This window comes from Podarcis bocagei (assembly GCF_964188305.1).
Source record: "Podarcis bocagei genome assembly, chromosome: Z".
Taxonomy (NCBI): domain Eukaryota; kingdom Metazoa; phylum Chordata; class Lepidosauria; order Squamata; family Lacertidae; genus Podarcis; species Podarcis bocagei.
Genome location: NC_138140.1, coordinates 18,707,725 through 18,722,773, shown reverse-complemented (window position 1 = coordinate 18,722,773; position 15,049 = coordinate 18,707,725). Strand labels below are relative to the sequence as shown.

Here is a 15,049-nt window from a genome sequence, read left to right as displayed (position 1 = left end):
ATCTTTGTGCAGTAGACTAGTTTCAACACCCACACGCCTCCTCCATCCTCTGTCCAGGCAAAGCAAAAGGCATCAACAAAGATCAAGGACACATCGCAGCCAGACAAAAGCAGTTGTTAAGGAGCAGGGCCAGAGAGGGGTGTGGTCTAGGAAGAGAATGTGGCTTGGGAGATGCCCTGAGGGCCAGGTAGAGCATGCTGGAGGGCCACTTCAGCCTCCCAGGACTCGTGTTCCTCATTCCCTGCCTTCAAGACCAATGCATTTATTATGACGTAAGTTTTCATAGACTCAAGCCTTCCCCATCAGATTCTAAAAAATTGCAGGTACCTAAAGGAGAATATTATGCTTGCTGTTTCATAGAATCAAAGAATCTCAGAGTTGGAAGAGACCCTGAGGATCATCTAGTTCAACCCCCTGCAATGCAGAAATCTCAACACCGAATTATAGAAGAGTGGGAAGGGACCCTGAGGGTCATCCAGTCCACCCCCCTGGAATGCAGGAACATGCAGCTGTCCCATACAGGAATCAAACCTGCAACCTTCACATGATCAACACCAAGCTCCAACCAACTGAACTATTTGGGGGCTCGTATGTGTGTGTGAACCCTACTGTCAGTGAGCATAGCCACTTTCTACTGAGTCAGACCCCTGGTAGCTGACTGGTAGCAGCTCGCCAGGAGTTCAAGCAGAGGGGCTCTGCCTACCCTGTCCTGGAGATGTCAGAGAATGAACCTAGGACCCTTCTGCATGCAAAGCAACAATTCCCAAAATAATAAAGTAATTATTCTAGTCCTCATCATTCTGGATAAAGGGTTCAATTGAACAGGAATGTAGGGAGCTGCCTTATCCTGAATCAGACTACTGGACTTTCTAGCTCAGTACAATCTGCACTAAGAGCGGCAGGGGATATTTGCAGCCCTACCTGGAAATACAGGCGAGGATTGAACCTGGGACATTCTGCATGCAAAGCAGGTGCTCAGCCACTGAGTTATGCTCTTCCTCCAAACTAATAGCCCAGTCCTCATGCTTCTAAATAAATAAGCTGTCTCATATTGAGTTCGCACATTGGTCCACTGAGCTCAACGCTGCCTGCGCTGAGTGGCAGAAATGGGTCTCTGCCTTTACAGTCAGGGGACCTTCTCAGAACCTACCTGGAGATGCAATTGGCAACTGAACCTGGGACATTCTGTATGCAAGAGGAAAGCAAATTCCTTGGAGGCTGTAGAAGGAGGGTTTTATCCGCACAGTTCACACATTTTATTCGTTATTTATTAGGCATTATCATCTCTCACTCTTTCATCTTACCATCTTAGGGCACACTGCAAATCGATTAAAGATGCAAAGAAACAGGGCAGAGTGAATAAAAATAAGATCAGATCATGGGGGGATACGATGAAGAAAACCTTTGTCACGGATGCAAAACTTTGGGACTAGTTCACTACAAAGTTTACTATCATGAATGGGAGGAATCAAACCCAAGGCAACACTAAAAAAAACATAAGGCAAACTTGCTGGTTCAGGTCAGTGGTCCATCTAGTCCAGCATCCTGTTATTACCATGGCCAGCCAGGTACCTGAATGGGAAGCCCCAAAGCAGGAGCCCTCTCCCCTCCTGCAGTTTACAGCAACTGGTATTCAGAAGTGTTGCTGTCAGTCAGAGCATAGCACTGTGGCTAGTGGCCATCAATTTGCCCTTTCCAGTGGCACCAACCCTGGTGGTTAAGAGATTATTAAGAGAAGGGTGCAAATGCAGCCCCCCACCCCAGCTATCTCCAAGTGCAGCACATCATGAGGCAAACCACAGAAAGAGGCCACACTGAACCTGCTTCTCAGAACTTTTATCATGTTCAGCCGTGAGCATCAACCAGGAGAGGGGGGGGGAGAGAGAAGAGAGGGAGAAATCCAGACAGTGGCAAAGACTAGCAAGTCAGAACAGGGCTGAAAAACGCTTGAAACTCTTGTCGCAAATAAGGAAGAAGAAAAAAATCACAGGTGGAAATTAATTTGAAAGAAAAGGAAAGGAGGAAAAGGAGGAGGTGTAAGACTGGGGGTGGGAGTGGTGTCGGGGAATCCCCTCATCATCCAATATTTCTGTCAAGACCAGGCTCCTGGATCAAGACTGGCTGTAACCCTTACAGACTTTGTAAATAGTCCTGCCAAATGCATTGTGCTTTTGGGGAGATTTTTGGGAGGAAAAGATGCATTGGAAATAGATTTAAAGAGAAATAAAAATTAAAGGAGGGGAGGAATATAATGGGGGTGAGGGAAGAGCAATAGGTATGTTCTTTAAAGTTACAGTTCCAGAAAGATGCTTGGATTCAGGATTTGCCTTCCCCCCAAGGGGGGCGGGATAAAAAAAATTACAAATCCCCCTAAAATCCAGAAGTGGAAACTGTTAACCAATACAGTTTTTTCCTGCTTAAAAAGCCCGCCCCCTAAAATCACAAGGAGCTGCTTATTCTATTCAGAACTCAAAAGTCAAAACGCAGAGCTGGACTGGGAAGTTAACTGGATCACTTTTCTGCTATTTTTCTTTTGAAGAGAAACTTTCCCACACCGTGGTGGGATCACCGCCGGAGTTTTGCAACAGTTGCAAGATCAGGCCTTTTTCCTCTCGATTTTGAAAGCCTCTTTCGGATCTCTCTCCCTCCCCCTCCACTCCGCCCCACGTTCAATCGCTCAACCCACTGCCAACTTCCAAAGGCGAAAAAGGAAACGCAGCCAGACCCGATCCCAGAAACGGTGTCTTCCCCTCAAACAACAACAACAAACCCATTCCCTCCCCACAGCAATTAAAAGTAGGGGGTTTTTTTTGGGGGGGGGTGCATGGGCTCTTCCTTGGACTGTCCCAAGGCGCTCCATGCAAATTTGCAGAGATCACTTTTTAAAAAAAGCATCTAAAAGAAAAATCAAATGCAACACAACAGATCGCCGTGGCCTGCCCTGATTTGCCCATGATTTGCACCGGGAGAGGGAAAACGACGAGGGAGCCTTGTGAAATTGACAAGGCCGCCTTCTTTGAAATGTTATCAAAGGGGTTTTCGCTCCTGGCCACCCCCTTTCCCCTCCCCCCCTAGAGAGCGAGCGGAGAGCTCGGACCTTCTCTGTGATCAAAAGATCGGCTGCGTAATAAAGACATTTTACCTCCCCCACAACACACCCCATTTCCCAGATCCCTTTCCACGACACTCAATATTGTGTCTGTGTGTGTGTGTAACACTGGCAACATAGAGATATTACAATATAGCTTTGCATTTTTCCCCCAAAGCGGCCCCTCTCCAGCTCCCCACCACCACCACGCCGCCCCGCTTTCCTTTTTTTTTTAAAAAAAATAGAAGCCGAGGAAAATCAGCCAATAAAACTCACCCAATGGAAGAAAATGCTTGGTGTCCATCGTTTCTGGTTTAACTCATGCCAAACGCGATTTGTGGGAGAGCGATCGGTGGAGGAATTTCTTTTTTCTTTTTAATTAAAAAAGGAAGGGGAGCAAAGAAAGAAGAAGAAACCTCACAGGACCAAAAAAAAAAATCAAAGCCGGAAGAAGGGTTTCAGGGGTTTTTTTTAGGAGGCAGATTTAAGTGATTTTTTTTGCCCCCTCTCCGCAAGAATTACTTGTGCAAAGGTTGGCTGTTTGGAGATTGATTTGTTGATTGGAGGGGGGTCTCCCCCCTTTCGCCCCTCTCTTTCCTGCTCCTCCTCTACTCCACCCCACACTTGGAAGAAAAATAAAAAAGATGAATGTGACTGTCTCTAGGTCTGGATAGGAAAACGCCGCCAAGAAAGTCCCAGCGAGAGGCGAGTCAAAATTCCGCTCCCACGGGGTCCGCGCGAAGCCGAGACGGAGGGAGTTGTTGCAAACTCACCCAACAATATAACTAAAGTACTCGGGTGTGTGTGCGCGCCCGCGCGTGCCCCGCTCTGTTTCTGTCTCTCTCACTCACTCGCTCACTCGCTTTGCTGCTTCTCCCCTTCCACCGCCCGCAGCTGAAATTGCAAAAGGGACCCCGCCAAGGGGTAACCTGACGGCCGACAGGTCTAGCAGCGACGGGGCATTGTCCGGGTCTCAGGGGCGCGCGCAGCTGGGATTTTAAGGAGGGGGAGTTTCGGAGGGGGAGATTTCCTAGGGACCTTAGGAACCAGCTCCTACAGCCAGGCTCCCTTCGTCCCCCACATAACATACTTGAGGGGGCTTAGGGGACCCCAGAGTTGGTGGGCATTGCGAGTCAAATGGTGTGTTGCCTGCCATGTCCTGTGATCGATTATGCGTGGCGGGGCTTACCTGCCACACACCCACCTCAATATTTTATTCAAGTTGTCACCCCTGCTAGGGACATAGGATGCTGCCTCATCCTGCATGCAAAGCTTAAGCCCACCAACTGAGAGCTACATGGCCCTTATCCTAAGATTCTAGTCCTCATCGTTCTGGATGAAGGGCTGCCATAGATAGAAACAGTGGAAGCTGCCTTCTACAGAGTCAAATCGTTGATCAACCACCTCAGTACTGTCTTCACTGACTAGTAACAATGGCTCTCCAGGGTTCAAGGTGAGAGTCTTTCCCAAAGGTGTAGTGGGGGGGGCTGGGGGCTGCCCCGGGCAGTTTTGTTTTTTTTGAGGGTCACAGGGAGGGCATCTTCCTTCTCAGCCACCCTCCAGCTGAGAGGGTGCCTGAAAAGGCTGCAGCAGCCCAGGTGCCCGAAGAGCCCAGCGCTGCTTGCAAAAGCAGCTTGGGGCTGGGCTCGCAGGGTTCCTGAACCGCCATTTCCCTCCCAGCTGCCCTCCAGCTGGAGGGTGCCCGAGATGGACACCCCAGCTCCCTGCAAGCCCAATGCCACCCCTGCGAGTCTCACAAATCAATTCTGGGTTTGCAGGGCACTATGAATGTGCCCCTCAAAGCCAGCCAGCCAGAGAACCAGGGTCACTCCAGCGGCATGCCCAGTGTCCATGGTGTGCTGCGCATGCCCTGGCACATGTGCAGCTGCCCCAGGCACTGAGGGGAATGCTCCACCACTGTCTCTTCCCTCAGCCCCACCAGGAGATGTCATCAGGAATTCGACCTGGGACCTTTCCTGTGTTGTCCACAGGCTCCACCATCAAGTGATAAGCCTTAAAAATGAAGTAAGGTTCTAATCCTCATGGTTCTGAATTAGGGTTGGTTTGGCATCTGTCCGTCCCATGAGACAATGGAGGAGTGCACCTTTGGGGGTGAAGTCAAACTGCTGGAAGGTTACAGTGTCCGCTGTGGCTGTAACTGCTGCTTCTTGCATTATCGTTGCTGCGTTTTCAACATCAAAGCGACCTCTCTGGGGTGTAAGCCTGGACACTGCGCATGGAGGTCCTGGGCTGGTCAGATGACAAGCAATACGTTTGGCACCAACTTGGCTGCAGGAGTTGCCCAAAGGAGGCATACAAGGTGCCAGCCATCCACTTTAGGGACTCTGCTCCAGATTTGTGTAGGGTTTACTCCTTTGCCTTTTCCTCTCCCAAAGATGTCTCACAATGCAGTGGATAGAGATTATTCCTCAGGGTTTACTCCCAAAGCCTTTGTCCCTAATGAGTATAGCCACAAGGCAGCAGAGGTTTAAGGCCAGAATTTTCCTTATAGGTTAAACCTCCAACCTTCCCAGATTGAGGAGCTCCTTCTGCCCCTCACTTCCCTCTCCAGCACATGCAGAAACCATCTTCTTGATCATTAGACACAGTATCAGTCTCAGCTCCTCAATCCACTGGACCCTGTCTTTGCATGCAGGGGGTAAACAGGTCCCTAGCTCAGATTTTGAGACCCATCGGCTCTCCTCACCTGGCTTAGCTGGCCAGTTGAATTCATTTCCCAGGGTGTGGCTGCTGTCACATGCCAATAGCTTCTAGGAGCCACAGGTGAGAGCTGAGTGCAGGGTGGGGTCCAAAGGTGGACAAACTACCCCAGATGGAGCATGATATGTTCCCCCTGCCCCCATACACCCCAGGTTGTGGCTGAATTACATATGACCTAGAAAGCTCCCCACAGTTTAAAGAACAGCAACCACTCCTGACATGGAGAAAATGAGCCTGTCAGCATTGGTACACTCAGGGCATGACTTTAGGACTCAAACACCATCCGTGGCTCTGCTCAGCATAAAGAGAACAGAATGCAGGAGGGTTGGCTTGCCCCATTTTGAAAGGAGGAAAGTGATAGACATTGCCATCTCAAAAGCCTATGGCACCTAAGAGATGTATTTGGGGACCTACCCAACACTCTAGATTGTACTCTGTTTTTGATATTCTATCTTTAGATTATTTTAACCTGCCGTGTAGTTACAAAATCTAATTGATAGATTAATACTAGTATTACTGCTGCTGCTACTAATATTTATCTGATCTACTTTGGGGGTGTATGGGGTGTTAGGGGAGGGGCAGTACCCCTGGTGGGGGAGGCAGCAATTATGAGTTATAATCCCAACCTGAATGGCATAAGGTATGAGCACTACGGGTTGCCTTCGTTGGTGGAAGAGATCATCATGTCTCACTGGTCAGCTATCATCCACCTTAAGCCAGGCAGCCCCCAGTCAATAAGGTGCTGATCCGCCACCGTCCACCTGCTACAATGAATGCTTAGAGCTTACAGTATCACTTGACAAGTGGACCAAACCACTGCACCAGGTAAAAGAATAAAAGAAACAAACCCTCTTGTGCCTAGAAAGCTAGAGTGTCAGGACCATGTGCCCTAGCTTGTCCATGCTGCAGGTCAGCAACTCATGGAAGATGGCCATCATTGACCATGAGTTGAAAGCGCTCAACATTGACATTGTCACTTTACAGGAGACCAGACTCACTTTGAATGGCTGCCTTGGAGAAAGGACCACATCCTCTTCTGGCAAGGAGGGCATCCAGAAGACCTATGTATCCATGGCTTCTCAGTGAGGAACTTCCTGCTGTATTTGATAGAACTGCTAACTGACAATGCTTGCTTTCCCTTTGCCTCTCAACCACCTCCAATCTGGTTAACATATTGAGTGTCTATGTTCCCACTGTGTGCTCTGACATACAAACCAAGGACCAGTTCTACAAGGAACTAGACCAGGCTGTCAGGAGGGTCCCAGGCTTCCTGCTGGGAGGTTTCAATGCCAGAGTTGGGGGCGATCATCAAATATGGTGCAACTGCGTTGGTCACTTTGGTATTGGCAGCATGAACAAGAACAAAGACTGCTTGAGCAGTGCTTGTATCACAGCCTCTGTGGCACGAACATTATCTTCTCTACCAAGACAAAACACTGAATGTCCTGGAGACATCCAGGGTCACTGGCATCAGCTAGACTTGATTGTAACCAGAGAATTGGCACTGAACTTTCTTCATGTTGCATGGAGCTACCACAGTGTTGATTGCTACACAGATCACACTCTGGTGATGAACAAAATCCTTATCCAGCCACAGGGGGCCCATAGCACAAAGCAGAAAGTGCGGCCTCAAATCAACACTGCCAGAATAGTCATACCTGAAATTTGTGAGTACTTCTCTGATTCCATTGAACAAGCTCTACTGAACTGCCCCAGAGATATTGTCAAAACAAGGGGGAACCACATCAAAGAGCCAGCCTTCAACACAGCCATATCCTTCTTTGGCAAAAGAGAACAACAGATCCTTGACTGGTTGGAGGCCGACATGAAGGACATGGAGCCTGTTATCATTGCAAAGCATGAGACTCTTGTGAACTACAAGCAAACACCCCATGAAAAAAACACTTGCTGCACTGAGAAAGTAAAGGATTTAGTGCCCAGCAGATTGCCAGGCAATGTGTCAATGACTACTGGCCAGAGGTGCTGGCTTGCAAGGGTGATGGGGGGGGCATTGCATGTGTGATGGCAGGACATCAGAAGGAGCCGGGGGTGGAGCCAAACATGGTGGCTGCACAGTTTCAATGACCAGCGGCTCCTCCTCTGCCTTCTCCTGGCACTGTCAGGAGAAGGAAGTGGCCGCTGGAGCTCTTCACCTCCATGTCTTTGGGACATTGGGAGAGAGCAGGCCCCAACCCCAAAAATATTGAGAGGACCCAAAAGGGCTCGGCTCCCAGGAGCTGGCGCCCTGCTAAAGCTGTGACAGAGCATCCAACTCACTGCTCACACCTGCATTGCTCACAAAATGTATACAGTGGTACCTGGGATTAAGAACTTAATTCATTCTGGAGGTCCGTTCTTAACCTGAAACTGTTCTTAACCTGAAGCACCACTTTAGCTAATGGGGCCTCCCACTGTCGCTGCGCATCCGCCACACAATTTCTGTTCTCATCCTGAAGCAAAGTTCTTAACCCGTGGTACTATTTCTGGGTAGGCGGAGTCTGTAACCTGAAGAGTCTGTAACCTGAAGCATCTGTAACCTGAGGTACCACTGTACAGGCATGAAGAAAGCTTTTGGACCAATCAGAAAAACACCACCTCTGAAAATCTGGTCTGGAAAGATCACCACAGACCACAGCAAGCAGATGAAGTGATGGACAGAGCACTATCAAGAACTGTACTGATGGGAAAACATGGTCGTTGACACAGCGGTTGACAGCATCCAGACTCTGCCTCTCTTGGAAGAGCTGGAAGTCCCTCCCTCCCTTGATGAGCTGAAGAACGCCATCAACTCTGAGGCATGTGGTAAAGCCCCAGGAGAGGATGGAATCCTAACTGAAGTGTTGAAAGCCAGCCTCAATTACTCCCTCATGACGCATCTCCACAAGAGTTGGAAGGGGCCACAAGTGACGGCCATGACTGTAACAACTACTGTGGAATCTCCCTGCTGCATACTGTGGGGAAAGCCTTTGCTCATGTAGTTCTCAACAGATTACGGTCACTCACTGACAGGGTCTATCCTGTCAATATAGTTTTAGAGCTCAGAGGTCAATAGTCAACATGATTTTGTCCCTGCACCTACAGAAGAAATGCTGATAGCAGAGATGCCTGTTGTTCATCAACTTCTTAAACCTGGCAAGGCTTTTGACCTCATCAGTTAAAAAAAGACTCTTCACACTGTTCAGTAAGATAGGATGCCCACCTTAGCTCCACAATATGATTGTGTCCTTTCACAAAAACAAGTGTTACACCATCCAATATGAAGTCTCATCCTCAGATGCCTTCCCTATAAAGAGAGGTGGGAAACAGGGCTTTGTTCTTGCCCCAACTCTCTTTGGCATATTCTTCTCTCCTGTTGCTCACCTATGCCTTCACTTTGACTGAAAATGGTACAGTATGTGCTTCCATTCAAGGAGCAATAGAGGTCTGTTGAACCTGGCATGTCTCCATGCCAAGACAAAAGTGTGATGGGTCCTTATCTGAGAGACGTTGTTTGCAGATGACACAGACTTGACAGTGCACTCCAAGGAAGCTCTACAGTCATTAGCCATTTTGCCCAAGTCTGTATGGAGTTTGGCCTCACAATCAGCCTGGCAAAGACCAGCATGTTGCCAGCACTCCATGCATCAACATTTGGTGACCACCTGCTTGAAGTAATGGATGATTTTGCCTACCTGGGCTCTACCATAACCACAAGCTTTCCATCAATGCTGAGCTGGGCAAGTGTATTGGCAAGGCAGCTCTGGCAATGGCTCACCTCTCCAAAAGCGTATTGGAGAATGTGATGCTAATGTCCATACCAAGATGAGGTCTACCAGGCTTGTGTTTTGAGTATGCTGCTTTATGGAAGTAAGTTGTGGACAACTTACACCCACTTGAATTGATGCCTCAGTGACATCTAGGCTGGCTAACATTGTTTTGCTACTGAAGGTAGCTGCTTAATCCTGGAGAGCTGGCTAGCAGCCTGTAAAATCTGGCTGCAAGAGGAATTTCCGACCTGCTACTAGCTCTCGAATTAGTAGAGGAGATAAGGAGATGTCCGTGGGCCCTTCACAAAGCAAAAATGGAGATCTTACAAACCATTTTAAAAAGCAGGAGACAAAGAACGCAGCTGAACTGAGATTTGAACAGGCTGGAGATAACACGGCGCCTCCCCTGTGAGAGGGAGAAGGGAGTTTGAGGAAGGAATTTGCTGTACAACAACAACAATTTGCTGAACAATGTGAGGCATTAAAAGAGCTCATTAAAACAAAATTGGAACTAAGTATAGCAAGAGAGGTACCATCTGAATGCAGGTTCCCACCAGGAAGATTAGTCACAACACAGAGAACAGTCTTGGCTTTTGTTGCAGGTGTGGAGGCTGGGACTTGGAAAAGAGAGATGGACAGGTCCATCTTTGCTGACAGTCTGGGTCCCATGCTTGACACCTGGGGCCCGAAGGGCCTCTTCAAGCTCAAAGAGGAGGAGGAAAAGGGCTTGCCCACTTTCTGCTGAAGGGCCCAGTTCATAGCTGTCAACGTTTCTCTTTTTTTAAGGGAAATGCCCTTATTCCGAATAGGATTTTCCCTTTAAAAAGGGGAAAAGTTGACAGCTATGGCCCAGTTCAGCCTCCCCAGCCAACCAGACATCGCCCTGAACCAGGTGCTGCCTGAGGAACCCTTGCACAAAGAATTATGAGACAAGCTGGTTGTGTATCTGGAGGTGCGGGGAAAAGTGCACCAGTTTTAATGCTTTAATGGGTTGACAGCTGTTTTAAACTGTTTTTAATTGTGAAATAATTTTGTTTTATTTTTATTAGGGAGCTTTACAGGGAGCTGGCCTCAGGCATTAGGCTTGCTGGCAGACCAACTCTGCATTATAAAGATGTCTGCAAATGAAGGCTGGCAACATGAATCCTGCCATGTGGGGATGGCCACAGGACCTGGAGAAAGACAGTCAGGTTGTGCATCCACAGCAGTCACCAGGGGAGGAATGACTGCTGGGAGGAGTGCAGAGATAAGAAACTCCATGGTGCACCTGAAGGAGTGAAACCGAACACCTTCATCTGCCCCAGCTGCAATTAAACATGTCTCTCCCATATCGGTCTCTACAGCCACAGCAGGCACAGTAACTCTCTAACAGCTTCACTTTACCTCTGAAGGCACACTCTTCCATTGTCTCCCAAAACCAATGGAAGCCAACTAACAACAACATGAATCACTTCCTTTAAGATGCTGAATCAATTTCATGGTAAAAACTTCAACAGTCAGAGCAATTTAAAAATTATGGTATAAAGATCACTTCTAAAATGAAATAACAGTAATCCTTTTAGTAATGATAAAATAGCAATAATAAAGTTCAATGTCTAAAATTTCCCTAAATGCAACCCTGCCTGTCCAGGAGAACTCTAGCCTAAACCCTTTCCACAGACAAGGAGATCTTACCAAGGATCTGTCCATTCTAGCTTTTTGCAGCCTGGTGCCTTCTGAATGTTGCTGGACTTACGAAGCCTGTTCCTTAACATGCTTGACCACTGGTCATGGTGGCTGCTGGGGCTGACAGGAACTGGGAGCCCACCAACATCCAGAAAGTCACTCCAGTCTTGGTAGACAGCCATATGATCCTGAATGCCTGCGGGGCGGCGGGGCATGTCTGTGTTTACCCTTGCTCTACTCCCATATTTTGTTCCCTGACTCTGAACACTGGTACTATTGTGGCTTACAGGTGTTGAGCATCACATCATTGATATAAAGCACATGAAGCACTTTGCATGCCAGGTGTGTGTTGTACAAATCCTAGTTAATAATAATAATTAATAGCATTCTAACTTGACGGTAAGTAGATCTTATACCTGGAGTGTAATTAATTACTTTGCTAGCTCTTCTGACAGTAAATCCACTGATCAAGTCACATGGAAACGATTCTCTCCATTTGGGCCTGGGAATGGCAACCTGGGGAACCTTCAGACTCTCTATTCAATAAGGACAAATATTAGGTTCTTCATTTAGGCAGGAATAACCAGTTGCACAAATATAAGATGGGGGACACTCAGCTTGACAGCAGGAACATGTGAAAGGGATCTGGAGGTCTTAGTGGACCACAAGCTTCACTTGAGTCAACAGTGTGATGCAGCAGCAAAAAAAGAGCTGATGCTATTCTAGGCTGCATCAACAGAAGTTTAGTGTCCAGATCAACGGAAGTCATAGTACTGCTCTATTCTGCCTTGGTCAGACCCCACCTGGAGTCATGTTTCCAGTTTTGGATGCCATGATTTAAGAAGGAAGTTGACAAACTGGAACTTGTGCAGACTGAGATGGTGGAGGGTCTGGAAATGGGAGTGGTTGAGGGAGTTGGGGATATTTAGCTTGGTGAAGAAAAGACTGAGAAGTGGCATTATTTGTTGTTGTTGTTTAGTCGTTTAGTTGTGTCCGACTCTTCGTGCCTCCATGGACCAGAGCACGCCAGGCACTCCTGTCTTCCACTGCCTCCCGCAGTTTAGTCAAACTCATGTTCGTAGCTTCAAGAACACTGTCCAACCATCTCGTCCTCTGCCGTCGCCTTCTCCTTGTTCCCTCAATCTTTCCCAACATCAGGGTCTTTTCCAGTGAGTCTTCTCTTCTCATGAGGTGGCCAAAGTATTGGAGCCTCAGCTTCAGGATCTGTCCTTCCAGTGAGCACTCAGGGCTGATTTCCTTAAGAATGGATAGGTTTGGTCTTCTTGCAATCCATAGGACTCTCAAGAGTCTCCTCCAGCACCATAATTCAAAAGCATCAATTCTTCGGCGATCAGCCTTCTTTATGGTCCAGCTCTCACTTCCATAGATGTCTTCAAATATCTGAAAAGCTATAGCATGGAAGATGAAGCCAGCTTGTTTTCTGCTGCTTCAGAAGGTAGGACCCAAAACAATGGACTCAAATGAAAAGAAAAAAGTTTCCAACTAAATATTAGGAATAACTTTCTGAAGCCAAGAGCTGTTCGACAATGGGTTGGACTACCTTGGAAGGTGAAGAGCTCACCTTCTTTGGAGGTTTTGAAACAGAGGTTGGGTGGCTGTTGGTCAGGGATTCTTTCCAGGGAGCCTTCCAACTCTGCAACTCTATTGTTCTATGATTCTACAAGCTTGGGAGATGGTGGTCTCTCCTTTCTTCGGGGTTTATTAACAGGTTGGATAGCTATCTGTAGGAGATTCTTCAGCCATGATTCCTGCATTGCAAGGGGGTGGGCTAGATGAGCCTTGGGAGTACTCCCCCCACCCTGCAATTATGTGCTTCTATGATTCTACCATTTTGCCCCCAAAATCTGAGCATGATGTAGAAAAGTGGGCTTGAATCCAACTAAGTTCCACTCAGTTCTTCCTCAGAAAGGAATGATACTAAGGTAATCATGCCTATTGACTTCAACGGGTCTACTCTGAGAATGGCTGGCATTGTATACAACCCTATGTGGTTGCCAGGGCTTCCTTCCCAAAGCTCACTACATCTATGTTCCACCTCCTACAGCCTTCCTAGTAACCAAAGTAAATTCATTCTCTCCTGCAATTGCTTGTCAACATATTGGAGTCACACGGCAGAAAGGTTTGTGAGTCACGATTCCTCAGATAACCTTCCTTGCGCTTCATCACTATATTAAAAAAACAAACAAGTTCTGCCTGTCACCACACACACACACACAGAGAGAGAGAGAGAGAGAGAGAGAGAGAGAGAGGAATGAACTGAGATCACCTTTTCTTCAATGGGAGCATCAGTGCTACAGACTGAGCCTCCTGAGAACTTGGGTTGGTGAGGAGGACATAGAGGTATAGATGTCAGGAGCTGGGGTTCCAAGACACATTACTATTTCTGCAGCATGGTCCCTGTTTCCAATATAGCCACCCACTTAGCATGAAGGGGGAGATATTTAGCCACAGAATTTTCTCACCCTTTGTGCTGGCTAGAGCCAATCAGAGTGAATGGAGGAGAGTCTACACACCACCCCCAATCTCTGCTGAGCAATAGAAGCCAGAGGGTTCTAGGTGCCTATGTGGGATTGTGTTTCCATTGGGAAATCAAGACACAGTGGAGACTAGCACCCTTAAGAAATATGGTTTATTTTACACATATAAACCATCTGAGGCCCTTCTCTATGTCTTCCATCCCAGAGAGGTTTGGAGCATGGCAACAAGATAACAGGCCTTTTCTGTGGTGGCTCCCCAATTGTGGAATGCTTTCCCCAGAGGGGCTCGCCTGGCGCCATCATTACATGTCTTTAGGGCCAAGCACCAGACCAAAACATTGCTCTTTACCAGGCTTGTGGCTATTAAATAATCTATGGTCTGTAAAAGTGCGGAGGAGATGGCTGTTATTATGATAGGGTTTTGATATTTTTCAAAAAGTAAAAATCAGGACAGCCCCAAAATTGTTGAGCTTTACAAAAACCCGCCATTTTCCAATTGACTTGCCTACGATCCAGGACAAAGCGCTACCTATGATGACTAGTTTAGTCTGTCAGTATGCTTATTATTACGTTTTTATCATTTATATGTTTTAATGTTGTGCACCACGCTGGGATCTTTTGATAAAGGGCAGTATATAAATTGAAACAACAACAACATTTAGCCTTCAATGGAGGGAGTGCAAAACATTATGCCCCAAGGTTGTCCCTCAATACTCCTCTCATAGCTTCAGCTAGCTTGGGTCCTAACCAGCAGCCAGTCTTGCTTGCTGCCTCTTCCACATGGAGAATTGCCTTATTCCTCCATCTTCTTCCCAGCAGTCTTTGCAAAAAATAACTCCTCCCCTTTCACTTTCAGCATCTCCCCCATCGCCCTGGCAACCTCCATTTCACATGCCTTCTGCAAAAGGCACATTTTCCTGTGGTGACATCATGTCCCCCCTGTAATCCTGGCAGCTTCCCCCTTTCTTGTCTGATGCTGAATGTATCACCTTTTGTCAGGGTAATGACTCTGCTATCTTTATTCTTGGACCGCACCTCTTCAAGCTCAGCTCCTGAGCAGGCTGACTTGACTTCAAACTGCACATTTGGTAATTTCAGAAATTAAGGGGGGAAGCTGGCACCCAGGAATTTTAGGGGATCGTTGGCCCCTGCAAACCCGTAACAATATCCACCCTAGAAAATCACATCTGACCTCAGATGTGTGATAAACCTCTCAATAAAACAACAACAGAAGAGTTAGAAAAGGCATTAAAACACATAATCAAAAACAGTGACACTGTTTAACCCAACCAAGCAATTTCTCATTTCTCAGGAATCCTCCCGGTCTCCTC

At 47.4% G+C, this 15,049-nt stretch overlaps 1 protein-coding gene across 7 annotated transcripts in view; it reads right to left on the bottom strand.

The window, feature by feature from the left end:
• RXRA (retinoid X receptor alpha) overlaps window positions 1–3,953 on the bottom strand; it is a 128,247-nt gene extending 124,294 nt beyond the window's left edge. For 3 of the 7 annotated variants that reach the window (XM_081178786.1, XM_081178787.1, XM_081178789.1), the window contains exon 1: window positions 3,365–3,951. In XM_081178786.1, coding sequence (XP_081034912.1) covers window positions 3,365–3,392 — 28 coding nt within the window. In that variant the 5' untranslated portion in view covers window positions 3,393–3,951. Of the gene's footprint in view, window positions 1–3,364 lie in introns of all 7 variants that reach the window. The other 4 variants (XM_081178788.1, XM_081178790.1, XR_014003921.1 and 1 more) reach the window with 3 other exon arrangements.
• Between the last annotated feature and the right edge of the window lie 11,096 nt (window positions 3,954–15,049).